This window comes from Malaclemys terrapin, chromosome 3 (genome assembly GCF_027887155.1).
Source record: "Malaclemys terrapin pileata isolate rMalTer1 chromosome 3, rMalTer1.hap1, whole genome shotgun sequence".
In the NCBI taxonomy this organism is placed as follows: domain Eukaryota; kingdom Metazoa; phylum Chordata; order Testudines; family Emydidae; genus Malaclemys; species Malaclemys terrapin.
Window position 1 is genome coordinate 89,745,618 of NC_071507.1, and position 15,925 is coordinate 89,761,542.

At 39.7% G+C, this 15,925-nt stretch overlaps 1 protein-coding gene across 1 annotated transcript in view; it reads right to left on the reverse strand.

Moving 5' to 3' along the window:
- Positions 1–15,925, reverse strand: part of IGF2R (insulin like growth factor 2 receptor) — a 94,387-nt gene that overhangs the window by 12,075 nt on the left and 66,387 nt on the right. The window contains exons 34-40 of the mRNA XM_054022209.1: positions 13,575–13,837; positions 10,500–10,718; positions 6,711–6,860; positions 3,058–3,219; positions 1,989–2,196; positions 1,353–1,499; positions 551–785 (exon numbers count right to left, since the gene is read on the reverse strand). Of these exons, the coding sequence (XP_053878184.1) occupies positions 551–785; positions 1,353–1,499; positions 1,989–2,196; positions 3,058–3,219; positions 6,711–6,860; positions 10,500–10,718; positions 13,575–13,837 (1,384 nt within the window). The remainder of the gene's footprint in view (positions 1–550; positions 786–1,352; positions 1,500–1,988; positions 2,197–3,057; positions 3,220–6,710; positions 6,861–10,499; positions 10,719–13,574; positions 13,838–15,925) is intronic.

A 15,925-nucleotide genomic window follows, 5' to 3' on the forward strand; every position in this document is an offset into this window, starting at 1 on the left:
TGTCTCAACTCAAGTTGGAAAAGTAAACACCGGCATTCACTCCACTGTCACACTCAGAGCAGCAGATATATTTAGTGCAGGCCATACGCTTGATTTGACCTCAAAAAGATAAACCGATTAAGATAAAGATATCCCCTTTAACTCATTAAAGTGAATATTCTCTGAGGCTATATTTTATTTCAGATTTTTAAAAAAATCTGATGTTTATTTTAAAATGCCATCACTTTTAATCCACCCTGTGCAAAGGTACCCATTTGCGAAGAAGACTTTCCCCAGTTAGTTGGATGAGCAGGCTCCTTTCATTACAACTTTCAATTTCCCAAATGCTAAAATGCACACTTGTGATTTCACTGAACTTTATGAAAGGCTGCAATTTGGAGAAAAGCTATAAGTCAAACCCACTACCAAATGTGGACTATCAAATACTGAAAAACCATCATACACCCCTCCATACACCCACATGTAAATCAATCTCAATCCATTGATGCACAAACTGCTGTGTAAAAAGGATTAAAATCATCCGGGGGTGGGGGGGGAGGAGAACACTCACGCGATCCCATTATGGTTAAAGAGCCACGATCCTGTCAGTGAGGAGAGCACTCTTAAATCGTAGGTTTTGTGCTTTTGGATGAACTTGCACTCCATTTTCTTTGGAGGACAAACAAACTGTGTTTTCCATTCAAAGGTCACAGCACAGCCAAGTGTCTCGCTCAGGAGCTGAGGGTTCCCGTTCCCAGCATTGTCATCGCACTTGAAAATAATAGTAGCTTCTCGATTCCCAGTTGCTATGTGGAGATACATTAATGAAGAGAAAAAAAAACTGGAGGGGTTGTAATGTACGTGTGGACCATGCAGCGTAATAATTATGACTCTAGACAGTAGTGGAGAACTGTTCTGAATCAAGCATAGCTTCTCATTAAAGAAATATCAGCTTTTGTTTCTAGCCCACCTATATTAGTTAGATTCACGTAATAGGCAGAACACAATCACTCTGATGTACCATTACTTTAGTACATTAGGCTGATTAAATTCTACTTTTTTTTTTTTTTTAAACTTTATCTCCAGCTTAATGGGAAAATCAACTTTTATTAGGTAAAGTAGTTTTCACCATTTTATGACATTAGGGTGTTTTTTTTTTTTTAAATTGCATACTGTTTGCTCATGTTACAGTTTCTCCTCATAAAGGACTTTTACCCACACAACAGTAGTACTGGAGGGGAGGGAGGGAAAACCACACACTATCATCCTTATAGTGTACGAGCCATGTAAAAAGAGCCTTGGTTTAACTGAGAATCAGGCCCAATGGACACGTGCATCATTTCATATCTCTGGTAAATGAAGTTCTTACTAACCATTTCCACAAAATCCCCGTTTTCCATCTCTGTCATAGTCATTAGTGGTGGCACACCATCGCTGTTTTCCTTTGTCCACAATACAATCCTCATAGCTCTTGCCATTGTATTTGAAGGGGAATACGCAAAGCTCACCTTTTTCAGTCACTGTAAATGGAGGTGATACCCCTTGAGACATATGCTCTGTAGTTACCACGTGTAATGACAGGCAATAAATCAAAAGCAGTTTATAGTTCTCATATATTACTCTGTACTTTTCAAAAATATCCATTACCCCAGCATTCAGGAACAAATACAGAAACATCAAGTCTAAATGCAATCAAAGAGGACATTGCAAAGAGATACACAATTTAACTTTCTGGGCAAACAGCTAGGGCCTTCATTGAGCCACTTCAAACTGACATGTAGCAAAGGCTGTATTGAGCATAGGTAAATAACTTCTTTGCAGAGGTCAGCAATAGATCATAAATATAAATCAACATTATGTTTTTAAAGTGATTAATTATACAAGAGCCAGGATTACATCTTCCTATTGCTAAACTGTTTTTTTCCTGGCAGTTTTTCGGCTGCTCTGTGTCCTAATGGGACCAGACCATTTTTTATGTAAGTTACCTATAGCTAGTTACAGGATCTCACCTGGAGGGCACCGATCACCCCCGGTATACTGCAGAATGACAGTTTCATCCTGATGCCTGTAATCCATTTTCATTCCTTGTATGACTCCAAATGAAGCAGCACTGTTTTCAGAGACCAGGCACACTGCCCCATCTATGCATTTTCCCTGGGGCACATCTGCTACTTCAGCACACACCCCAACATGGTAACTGTTGGATCCAGAAGATACCTGTAGAGGCATCCAAAAGGGAATCATACGTCACAAAGATAAAACACTCTAGAGCCAACAGTCAATACTCTATGAGAATTACCCAAGTCCTTTATATACACCTCTACCCCGATATAACATGACCCGATAGAACACGAATTCGGATATAACGCGGTAACGCAGTGCTCCGCGGGAGCGGGGCTGTGCACTCCGGCGGATCAAAGCAAGTTCGATATAACGCGGTTTCACCTAGAACACGGTAAGATTTTTTGGCTCCTGAGGACAGCGTTATATCGAGGTAGAGGTGTACTTGAAGTCTTGTAAAAAGTTTAGACGACAGGGATTGGACATTGTTTTACAGAAAATCATTTAAGACCATAGGGAAGAAATATACCCTACAATTTAAAGTTTTATCGTACTGAGCCATATTAATAGGTCAGTCTTGCAAAATTCAATAAATATTACTGTAGCACCCAGGAGCTTTTATGAAAATTGATTGGCTTGTGCACAAGTACCCATTCATTTTTTTTAATATTACAATGCCTAATAACGGAAAAGTTAACAATGCTTCCTCACTGGGGAGAAAAAATACCCCAGACAAGTAGAATGTTGCAAGTCTAGTATAAGCATTTTATGAGGGAAGGACTAGAGCTACCAGTACGTCATTTTGTCTCCACCATAGGGCTGCAGTCTGGAACAGCAACACAACTTAATAGAAGTGGCTCTTGGAGATGGCACAAAAAAGTAATGCACATGCCTCTTCACTTTGATTTCCTCAGCTCACATGGCTTATTCAAATGAATATTTACTGCTTTGGTTTCAACGCATGCTATTCCCCTACTACTGAGAACAATAATAGCCCCAACACTGTGTTAATGTTACCTTATACGAGCTTCTAGAAAGGCTGGACAAGTTAAAAGTGTAGTTTAACTGCTCATCAGTCACAGAGCAGCCCAGCATCTTCACTTTGTCGGGACACACTAGAGGAGTGCCCCACTCAAACACAAAACTGCAGTCAGATTTTCGTGTCATCTTTGGCTTGCCCTGTTACAAAACACAGCAAAAGCATTACAATGAACTCTGTGTGGGTTTGATTATTTCTAGAGATCGGGGGATTGGGAGGGGGGGGGAGAGGAAAAAAGGAGACTCCTGATGGCAGGGTTGTTTTTACTAACTCCTTGGCTCAGGGCTCTAACCAGTACAAAATGGTAAGATGCCAGTCACTAGCAACAAATTATTCCATCATATCACCCATTTTCATGCCTTTCTAGAGCTGTGTGGAACACAGAAATGCTGTTTTGCAAAGTATTTTGAGATTCCAAGTTTTGGCTTTGTTTCATATCAGAACAAAAATGGAAAATTACAAAATTCTCCAAAGGAAAATTCAGGGTGGGTTATTTTAAGTTTAAGTTTTGTTTAGACTTTGACTTTTGTTTTATATTCTTCAATTCCTACCTGTCACCTCAACAGCAACAATAGGCTGAATGAAGTCTTTCCACCACTTTCTGTCTTGTACTAGCTTCACAACTTCGTTCAGAACCTTTCTGTTCTATACCATTCTTCACTGTATCTATCCAGCGCCTTTTGGTTACTTGCACTCTAGTGCAGATAGCCATGCATTGCATCCTTTCCAGGTCTATTTTTGACTTGCGTCCAAATCATCGTAGTTTTTTTTCTTGACTTGTCTGTAACAGCGTTATTTCTTGCCCTAATCATTTATTTGTTTTCCACTCCCTTGAACCTCTCAGAATTTCCATCAGCCAGTTCATTTCTGCAGTCAAAATCTTTCATTCATAAGCTTTCTTCATACTCCAGCATTTCGACCTCTACAGCAGTATCAGCATGATAATTCTCATGTACACTGATTTTTGTATTTATTGAAATGTTTTTGCAAGATCTGCAAGGCTAGAGTTTTCTGAACACTGTAGTGGCAAGTCTGATTCTTTATTTTATGGCATCTTCACAATTCCCATTTTTCAATACTAGTCCAAGGTACACATATTCCCACTTGTTCTTTGAGTTTGATCTTTACCACTTCCTCTTGTTTTCTAATTGCCATAATTTGTTTTATATTCTAAAACTCTTTATTAATATAATGTAAGAGAAAGTAGTTTCAAAACAAAAAATTGAAGTGTTCTGATAATGCTGAAATGTCTCATTTTGACATTTTTGGAACTTTTCAATTTTGCTCCTAAACAAAATTTTGGAGAAAGTTTCAAAAAAGCATTTTGACAGAAAAATATCTCAGTCAATGTTTTTCTGACCAGCTTTAGTCTTTATTAGTGCTGTCAAGCAATTAAAAAAATTAATTGCAATTAATTGCGCTGTTAAACAACTGAATACCATTTATTTTAAATGATTTTTGAATGTTTACTACATTTTCAAACATATTAATTTCAATTACAACACAGAATACAAAGTGTACAGTGCTCACTTTATATTCGTTTTTGGTTACAAATATTTGCACGGTAAAAAACAGAATTTTTCTATTCACCTCATACAAGTACTGTAGTGCACTATCATGAAAGTTGAACTTACAAATGTAGAATTATGTTAAAAAACCTGCATTCAAAAATAAAACAAATGTAAAACTTTAGAGCCTACAAGTCCATTCAGTCCTACTTCTTGGCCAGCCAATCACTCAGACAAACAAGGTTGGTTATAATTTGCAGGAGGTAATGCTGCCTGCTTCTTGTTTACAATATCACCAGAAAGTGAGAACAGGCATTCGCATGGCACTGTTGTAGCTGGTGTCACAAGATATTGACGTGTCAGATGCACTAAAGATTCATATATCCCTTCATGCTTCATCCACCATTCCAGAGGACAAGCTTCCATGCTGATGATGGGTTCTGCTTGAGAATGATCCAAAGCAGTGCAGACTGATTCATGTTCTTTTCATCATCTGAGTCAAATGACACCAGCAGAAGGTTTATTTTCTTTTTTGGTGGTTTGCGTTGCTCTTTTAAGACTTTTGAAAGCATGCTCCACATCTCATCCCTCTCAGATTTTGGATGGCACTTCAGATTCTTAAACCTTGGGTCGAGTTCTGTAGCTATTTTTAGAAATCTCACATTGGTACCTTCTTTGCATTTTGTTAAATCTGTTGTGAAAGTTCTTAAAACAAACATGCTGGGTCATCATCCGAGACTGCTATAAACATGAAATATATGCAGAATGCGGGTAAAACAGAGCAAGAGACTTAATTCCCCCCACAAGGGGTACAGTCACAAATTTAATTGCTGATGATGCTTGTTAAAAAAATAATACATCATGGAAGCATGTCCTCTGGAATGGTGGCTGAAGCATGAAGGGGCATACAAATGTTTAGCATATCTGGCGTGTAAACACCTTGCAACACCGGCTACAAAAGTGCCATGCAAACTCCTGTTCTCACTTTCAGGTGACATTGTAAATAAGAAGCAGGCAGCAGTAATTCCTGGGAATGTAAACAAACTTGTTTGTCTTAGTGACTGGCAGAAGAAGTAGGACTGAGTGGACTTGTAGGGTCTAAAGTTTTACACTTTTGTTTTGGAGTGCAGTTATGTAACAAAAAAAATAAAATCTGCATTTGTAAGTTACACTTTCACGATAAAGAGATTCCACTTCAGTACTTGTATGAGGTGAACTGAAAATTACTATTTCTTTTGTTTATCATTTTTACAGTGCATATATTTGCAATCAAATATAATTATATAAAGTGAGCACTGTGCACTTTGTATTCTGTGTTATAATTCAAATCAATATTGAAAATGTAGAAAGATATTCAAAAATATTTACTAAATTTCAAATTGGTATTCTATTGTTCTAACTGCGATTAATCGCGATTAATTTTTTTGAGTTAATTGCAGTTAACTCGCGTGATTGACAACCCTGGTATTTATAGAAAATGTGTATTTTTAAATGTAACCAAACACCTACATTAGAAGAACATTTAAGATTGATTACATTTCCTGTCTTGAGTGCTTAACCAGTCAGCTTTAACATTTCGTAACAAGATATCTTTGGTCTTTAAATTGGGGAAAATGGCACACAGTGTACGAAGGAAACATTCAAATAAATTCTAACGTTTTCCTCCACGAGGCAAAAGAATTCTACTCCTTCCTTTTGGTACAGGGCTAAGGCTGATCAGTGACAGTATTAAGAGGAAGTTTAATGTTAACAATAAGCTACCACTAAACTAATTAACTCAGCAAAGTCTCAGATAGCTTGCAACTTACATATTTTTAGGCAGGCAGGCAAATTACACATCTTAAAATAACCGAACAAAGGACTAATTTTCTTTCAGGCCATAAAATGAAAACACTCTTCTGAAGCAAAACATGCTTGCTGTCTTTCCATGAACTACTCAATTTTTTTTCCTTACTAGGTTTGGTTGCAGTTTAAAATAGAAATTCACTACGGACGAGCAAAGTTTACACTATCACATTGGTTACTTCCCATTTTTCAATATACTTTGTATTGTTCCTTTCTCTACACTACACACATCTGTATTTTCACTGTAAAATGTTTAAAAAAAAATAAAAGTTTCTTACCAGACTTGTTCCTCTTTTACAATGGAATACAATAAGAGAGTTGTAGCTGTACATTTTGTCTGCTTCACAAGGGGTTGTACTGTTAAAAGTGATATAAACTTCATTTACTGCGGGATTTATTTTTGGAGGTTCAGTGATGCGACCAATATCCTAAATGAGCAAAAACATTGATTAATAATGGCATATTAAATACTAGAGCCCCAGTTTTCAGATACGTCAATGGAAGATGCAGCTACTTGGCTTAAGTGAGAACAGAGGTACTGAACACCTCTGAAAATCATGCCCTATAACAACTGCTCTCCTTGGATATACTCTGATTAGATCTTAAAACAGAAGATGACCACTCACTATGATAAATGATTGGTAAGCTTGAAAAAACAGTACATAATAAATCAACAAAAATTCACATCTTGTGTGCAAGATGTGTCATTAGTCCAAGAAAGAGTGCTGTTTTCAAGTAACAAACGGGTTTCTTTTTAGCCAACATGGAAGCATCCAAAGTCAAGTATAAAAAAATGTTGTCATTTAAAATACCAGTTTCACTTGCTCACAGCCTTTGCAAAAAATGCGCATCAAGAGTCAGTAAGTTAATCTTCAGCAAGAGAAAACATCAACATCCCTAGCAACCTTCCTTATGGTGGTGAGTTACCATCACCTTCAAATCCGATTTCACCTTCAACTATTGCTTTGCAAACCATGATATCTGGTAATCAAGTGTTCACATAAGGTTTTGGAGATAATTCACCTGTAATTACATTTCACTACACACTGGGACACATACATATTTAGGACACTGTATTAATTTTATGGCTATCATCTTTTCTCCATATACAGGTAACTTAAAAGCTTTCTGCTCACCAATCCAAACACCTAGTAGGTACTGCTAAATATAAACCATGAATGAGACATGTTTGGCTAATGTTTTGGGTCTATCCCAGTGAGAGTTGCCAGTATATATATATCACAGGAGACAAAAGTCTGCAATGCCAGTGGATCTTTCCAACTCAGAGGATAGCCATGGTGATGTAAGACATGGACACAGTTTGGAGAGAAGTGACAAATGGTGTGATGGGGCAGGATTTTGCAGATGTAGTTTTAATCCACCTTTCCCCCCCAAAACTCATAACACTGCTCTACAGCCAAAATGCTTCTGAAATAAATGTAGTCAAACTTTACTAATTCTGAGTCACTGAGAACGAAAACGATGCTTAAAATTGTTGATTGGCTCAAGTTTTCAAGATATGCTATTGGGTCAGTATATACAACCCTTGACTTGGGAATGGCAGAGGATAAGTGAGTTATAAAGGGAAGGGATCTCAATTTAAACCAGAAATGACTAAAATACATCTTTGCCTGGATCTATGAATGGATCTATGAATAAATCTATGACTGGGTTTGGACAGTACTTGCTTTTTAGGCAAAACAATGAATGATACAATCTGAAGCTGGTATTGCGTCATACATGATATGAATTGCATCATGTTATTCCTAGAAGTCATGGATGATGCAGTCATAACGAAGCTTACATCACTCTGCTGAATTGCCCTAGATCAGCTCTAGAAATCATACAGTGTCCTGCTCTCTTATTTGTCAGTGTTAGAAATGTGTCCCTTTGCAAAATCAGTTTAGCCAAAGTGAGCAGAGATGCCTCGTACTTGTGTGAACAGTGCAGATAACTTCTGCTATGTTTGTGGTGAAGTTACTTTTGCATCACAAAAGCGCAGTATAACCACTATGGTTAAGAAAGCCTATCACCTTTATTTTGGCTGCAAAATTGGAGATCAGGACAAGAGGTGGGCCCCACACATATGCTGCAACACGTGTGCAACAAATCTTCGCCAGTGGTTGAATAGGAAAAGGAAATCTATGCCTTTTGCAGTACCAATGATTTGGAGAGAGCCAACAGATCATATCAGCAATTGTTACTTCTGCATGGTGCCTCCAGTTAGGAAAAGTGTGTCAAAGAAGAAAAAGTGGACTGTACATTATCCAAACATTCCATCAGCTATACGCCCAGTACCCCCCAGAGAAGGACTGCCAGTTCCTGATGCACCAGAATCATTCTCACTTGAGTCAGACGAGGAAGAAGAAGAGGATGAAACTTCTGGTCCTGAACCATCAACGTCACAGGACCCACATTTTCTCCCATCCTCCTCCTCTAAACCACACCTCACAACACAAGGTGAACTGAATGACCTTGTCAGGGATTTGGAAGTACCCAAGAGTAAGGCAAAGCTGTTGGGCTCCAGACTACAGCAGTGGAATCTCCTGGCAGGTGATGTTAGGGTTTCCATGTTCCGTGACCGTCAAAAGGATCTTGTCCCATTCTTCTTCATGGAAGGTGATCTTGTAGCCTGCAACAACATCGATGGTGTGATGGCAGCCCTCAACATCGTTCACAATCCAGATGAGTGGAGACTGTTCATGGATTAATCAAAGACGAGTCTTAAAGCTGTTTTACTGCATAATGGCAGTGTTTTGCCATCAATTCCAGTTGGTCATGCAGTCCATATGAAGGAAACCTATGACATGAAACAGCTTTTGAGGTGCATAAACTATGACCAACATCAGTGGCAGCTTTGTGGCGATTTGAAGGTTGTTGCTCTCTTGCTTGGTCTGCAGACTGGATACACAAAGTACTGCTGTTTTCTCTGCGAATGGGATAGTCGTGCAAGAGATTCCCACTACATCAAGAAAGATTGGCCACTCAGACAGTCATTGGAGCCTGGGAGGAAAAGGTGTTCAGCATCCACCACTTGTTGAACCAAGGAAGATTTTGTTACCACCCTTACACATCAAGCTGGGTCTGATGAAGAACTTTGTCAAGGCCATTGACAAAACACAAGCAGCTTTCAAGTACCTCCGTGGAAAATTTCCAAGGTTAAGTGAAGCTAAGATAAAGGAAGCTGTCTTTGTTGGTCCTCAGATTTGTGAACTTCTTCGAGATGATGCATTTGACCATGCACTGCGTGGCAAGGAAAAGACGGCATGGAAAGCCTTCCGGTTAGTGGCAATAAATTTTCTCGGAAACAACAAGGCAGACAACTACAGGTTGTTGGTGGAAAGCCTCCTCAAGACATACAAAAGCCTTGGTTGCAACATGCCACTAAAGATACATTTTTTGCACACTCATCTAGATTTTTTTTCCACCAAACTGCGGAGCAGTGAGCGACGAGCACGGTGAGCGATTTCACCAGGACATTGCAACAATGGAGAAACGCTATTAGGGCAAATGGAGCCCATCAATGCTTGCAGACTATTGCTGGACAGGGACAAGAGATGCTCCATTTAATGAATACAAGAGACAAGCCAAGAAGCGCCGAGTAGACACTGAATAGGACTAAACTATGTACATAATAGTTTTTTGCCTTTTGTTTCATAATACATTTTATTTATATAACCCTTTTGCTGATTTTTAAAGTGTTACATACACAGGACAGGTGAAATATTATCATGTAAAGCAACCATAAACACATGAAAAGATCTAGGTTTACAATTTATGATTAAAACTCTACTATATACATAATATACATAGACATAAAATGTAAAAACGTAAATATCTTAGAAACAGTAGCCAATCAGTTGTTTTAATTGTCATATTTGAATTCAGCACATCAAAATACAAAATAAATAGCACATTTTATCTCTGAAGCAGACGACTTCTCAAAAATTGTAGACCAGTGTAATCAGACCAGTTTCATTGGGGTAAGAGGTGTTATTCAAAGAAGAAGTTGTCAAGAGTTACAAGATCTCAAAATATTTCAGTGCTGATAGTTACACGGTACTTACTATGGGGGATCCAGTAACAGGAACCATGCAGACAGCCGCTCCAGGTGGGCAGTTGACATCTGGGATTGGATTCAGAGGCTCACAGATGTTAATATAGAAATCTGGAGTGACGTCAGTTAAATCATCATCATCATCATCAAATGCCTCATAATAACCAGTTCGATGGATCAGAGGGGAGAGGTCAATAACTGAGCTTCCATTCAGCACTGAGCACTTCACCTGTTAAAAAACAAATGTGATGCCTTTATGGGAACTGTCTATTATGCAATGATACTTCCCTTTCTCCCTCTGGCCAGAGAGGGAATTTCAAGTGGTATTAAATTTCAAATTCAATTTGGAGAGCCTTTAAGTAAAACTGCATTTGTTGCTCTTTGCTTAGCTACTGACGGTAATCTACATAATTTATATTTGATAGAGGAAATGGTATTTTCTTATTTAATGTTTATGACTTAGGGCCCAGGTTCACCACTAAGGAAGAGAGAAATGAAGCATTGGTGTGTAATTTCTTAGTGTAGATAGCCATAAAAATGTCTCAAAGGGTCAGCAAACTCAGTAGCAATCTCGAAAACAGTCATGGGAGTACACTTCAAGTACAGCATTTAAGCCATTTAATTACAATCCAGTAATTTTTTTCCCCCAATTGTACAATCAAGTACACTTGTTCTCATCATGTTTATACTTTCTGGCACCAAGAGAATCTGAAAGTGTCTACATTTCTCATAAACCATATGAAAGTTTTGGGTTTTTGAATGGTAGCTAGGAAAAAAGCAATTGCAAAATATGTCAGACTTCTAATGCCAGAAGGGACCATTATGATCATCTAACCTGATCTGCGTAACAGGCCATAGAGCCTCACCATGAAATTTCTGCATCAGGCCCATATTTTCTATTTCAGTTATGGCATATCTTTCAAGACAAAGATACTCAATAGTGAAATGACAAAGAGTCTGGTGGCACCTTAAAGACTAACAGATTTATTTGGGCATAAGCTTTCGTGAGTAAAAACCTCACTTCTTCGGATGCATAGAGTGAAAGCTACAGATGCAGGCATTATATACAGACACATGGAGAGCAGGGAGTTACTTCACAAGTGGCGAACCAGTGTTGACAAGGCCAATTCAATCAGGGTGGATGTAGTCCTCACCCACAACCACTTCAGATTTGGGGACAACTTATACCTTCAAGTCAGTGGCACTGCTATGGGTACCCGCATGGCCCCACAGTATGCCAACATTTTTATGGCTGACTTAGAACAACGCTTCCTCAGCTCTCGTCCCCTAGTGCCCCTCCTCTACTTGCGCTACATTGATGACATCTTCATCATATGGACCCACGGAAAGGAGGCCCTTGAAGAATTCCACCTGGACTTCAACAATTTCCACCCCACCATCAACCTCAGCCTGGACCAGTCCACACAAGAGATCCACTTCCTGGACACTACAGTACAAATAAGTGATGGTCACATAAACACCACCCTATACCGGAAACCTACTGACCGCTATACGTACCTACATGCCTCCAGCTTCCATCCAAGACACATCATACGATCCATTGTCTACAGCCAAGCCCTAAGATACAACCGAATTTGCTCCACCCCCTCAGACAGAGACAAACACCTACAAGATCTTTATCAAGCATTCGTAAAACTACAATACCCACCTGGGGAAGTGAGGAAACAGATTGACAGAGCAAGACGGGTACCCAGAAATCACCTACTACAGGACAGGCCCAACAAGGACAATAACAGAACACCACTGGCCATCACATACAGCCCCCAGCTAAAACCTCTCCAGCGCATTATCCACGACCTACAACCTATCCTGGAAAATGATCCCTCACTCTCACAGACCTTGGGAGGCAGGCCAGTCCTTGCTTACAGACAACCCCCCAACCTGAAGCAAATACTCACCAGCAACTACACACCACACCACAGAAACACCAACCCAGGAACCTATCCCTGTAGCAAACCTCGTTGCCTACTCTGTCCCCATATCTACTCTGGCAACAGCATCAGAGGACCCAACCACATCAGCCACACCATCAGGGGCTCATTCACCTGCACATCCACTAATGTCATATATGCCATCATGTGCCAGCAATGCCCCTCTGCCATGTACATTGGCCAAACCGGACAGTCCCTCCGCAAAAGAATAAATGGACACAAATCGGACATCAGGAATGGTAACATACACAAGCCAGTAAGTGAACACTTCAATCTTCCTGGTCATTCTATCACAGATTTAAAAGTCACTGTCATTGAACAAAAAAACTTCAGAAACAGACTTCAAAGAGAAACAGCAGAACTAAAATTCATTTGCAAATTCAACACCATTAATCTGGGCTTGAATAGGGACTGGGAGTGGCTGGCTCACTACAGAAGCAGCTTTTCCTCTCCTGGAATTGACACCTCCTCATCTATTATTGGGAGTGGACTACATCCACCCTGATTGAATTGGCCTTGTCAACACTGGTTCGCCACTTGTGAAGTAACTCCCTGCTCTCCATGTGTCTGTATATAATGCCTGCATCTGTAGCTTTCACTCTATGCATCCGAAGAAGTGAGGTTTTTACTCACGAAAGCTTATGCCCAAATAAATCTGTTAGTCTTTAAGGTGCCACCAGACTCTTTGTTGTTTTTGTAGATACAGACTAACACGGCTACCCCCTGATACTTGACAATAGTGAAATGAGTTATCTTACAAGCTATCAAAGCGTGTCACATCAACTCAGAGGTTAACATCTGAAAATGCCTTTTCTGTTCTTGTTAAGAGTATTCTCAGATTGGTCAATAAGTACCGAAACTAGAAATCCTTTGGTTACAAGTATTAACTGGTAGCAGACTTGCACTTTTTACTGGAACAAATTATACTCACTGCTAAAAAAGACACTTCTGCTATGAATTTCTTTATAAGTTAGGGTACTATATAAGATGAGACCTTTCCCTTGAAATGTAGAATTTAAAGAATAACACTTTTGCCACATCAGGACGACGCTAACAAGAAACAGAATGTTTTTTTCCATTGTACTGTGTCTGTGGTTTCTGTTTCAGAAAGAGAGGCTTGTTGATTCTCTTACCTCCTCCTCACAGGCTAAAGTAGTATGCCAAGAAAAGTAATGGGTGCATGTCTGCTCATCAAAGGACAAAAGCACAGGTCGGCTACCGGCTCCAGCATCAGACTTGCACACAAAGCTAAAATAGCTTGTGTGTTTCAATTCAGTGTTTGCAGGACAGGGATCTCCCCCTGAGTAGACAAGCTTCAACAGCTGATCCTCATAAATCAACATTTTGCTCAGCCTTCCAGCACTAATTGGCTTCTGATCACCAATGATGCAGGCACCTAAATCAAGTAAAATGGGGACAAAAGTTACTGGCTAGGAAAGAAAATGAATAATCTGATTGTACTGTGTAATTGTATGGTAGATGACAATTGTTCCTTAAATCCTACGGTGGTCTTAAACTAGGACTAAAAGCATTTTGAATTATTACTTTTCCCCTAAACAATTTAAAAAAAAAAAAAAGCCCTCTCAATATGGTATCTACTACTTGCACCACTATGTTTAAATATCAACGTTTTACAAGCATAAAAAGGGAGTGGTGGCTGTAGAACATTCAGTCAAGATGGAAGGTAACAGGCAAAGTTTTAGTATAGCTACTCCTAGTCCCAGCCACCCATTCCTTATCTCCATTCAGAACTAGCCATTTGCTTCTTTTAAATTATAAGGGTGCAAAGAACATTAGTCACTGAAAAACTAGAAACAGACTTTTTGTCTAAGATGAAATAAGGTAGGTTACTTGCCCATTTGATGGGTGTTAAGCCCTTTGGATATTAATATCTCTTTATATTAGAGCGATCACTATAAATTACTCAAAGCAGTTACAGGCAGACAACATTTGAAGTAAGTGATGGTGTTAACTGTTGTCCTTTGTGGAATTACACATTTATCTGGTAGACTGCAAGAACTCTGACAGAGGCACTACTGCAGCCACTATGGGTCAGAATATGGGGCCACACAGAGTAGCAGAGCACATCATACCAGACACACTGTGATACTTAGCCATAAATGGATCAGTGAAGTGTGGACCATCAGCGTTGGCTCTCTTTTCAATTCTAAAAGAGCGGTTTGTGTGTCATCGATTAAAGATTGTTTGGGAGAGGAGAGTTCTAATTCCTTCGCCCCAGCTAGAATCCCACAGCTTCGTTGCATTAACAGTGCAAGTGTTTCTACACTAAATCTTAAACGTTGCCTGCCATGGGCTTCCAAGGCCTGTTAGTAGGTTCCGTTTTAGTACATGGCAGATAACGCCTTACCTACTACTGTAGGTGACACTTAATATGGGAGAAGAACACTGTGTCAGTCTTCTAGACCAGATTAATCTGCTACATAAAGATTTATTAAACATCCTCTTAATAGGTCACCACTGGAAGTCTGATTTAGGGATGGGATTAGTACCTAGTGTAGACTACATTTATACTAAACGCACTAAATTACTCCTGAGGGAATTCTGCACTACTGCGTGTGTGCATATTTAATGAACCCTGCAGATTTCTATTTTTTCATGCAAAAAAAAGCTTGTCAAAATGTTGAAGCAGTCCCAAATTTTCCCCACCAGAGGGTACTGTGGCGACAGTTGCAGCTCCCAGCAGCAAGGGTAGAGAAAGCTGCCTTCCCAGCACTTGTCAGGCCAGGTCAGGAGACAGGGTCTGTGGAGTGCTGGAGGGAGGAGTGTCAGACAGGGGCAGAGGCTGAATGAGAGTGGAGGCACAGGGCCACGGGGGGAGAGAGGTGCAGAGACACATGGTGATGGGGGAGAGGTGGAGCGGCTGGGTGAGGGCACAGACACAAGGGGACAGGGGCAGATGTGCCTGACTGAATGGGAGAGTCTAGGGGCCAGCCAGAGTCTGCATGGGGGAAGCTCCCGAACAATCCTCCCCGTCCCCCTCAAAAAACTGTTCCATACTTTTCCCCATACCAAACAACTCTCTAAATTCACACACAGGCGCCTTCCCAGCAATTTACTTCCACTCTCCCTCAGCTCCTCCGTTACCCCTGATGCCCCCAAGCCTTTGCACTGCTTCTGAGGGGTGCAGGAAATACGGTTCTGTATTGTAGGATAAATCAATTATTACTCAGAGTTCTGTAGTAATATGCCTAGTAAGGAATCTATTTCCTGAATCTTTTTTGTCATCTGTATTGTTACAGACATACTTGCTGACAGGTATGTTGAAATAAATGAACAAAAATAATTGAAACTGGTGTGATTATATTGTGTTATTTTGACAAAAAGTATGTTGAATTTTGTAGAATTTGAAAATATTGTGCGCAGAATTTTTAATTTTTTGGCACAGAATTCCCCCAGGCATAACTAAATGCACTAGCAGAAGTGCTCTTCAGTCTAATGATCGCCACTATGCCTTGTAACTGGG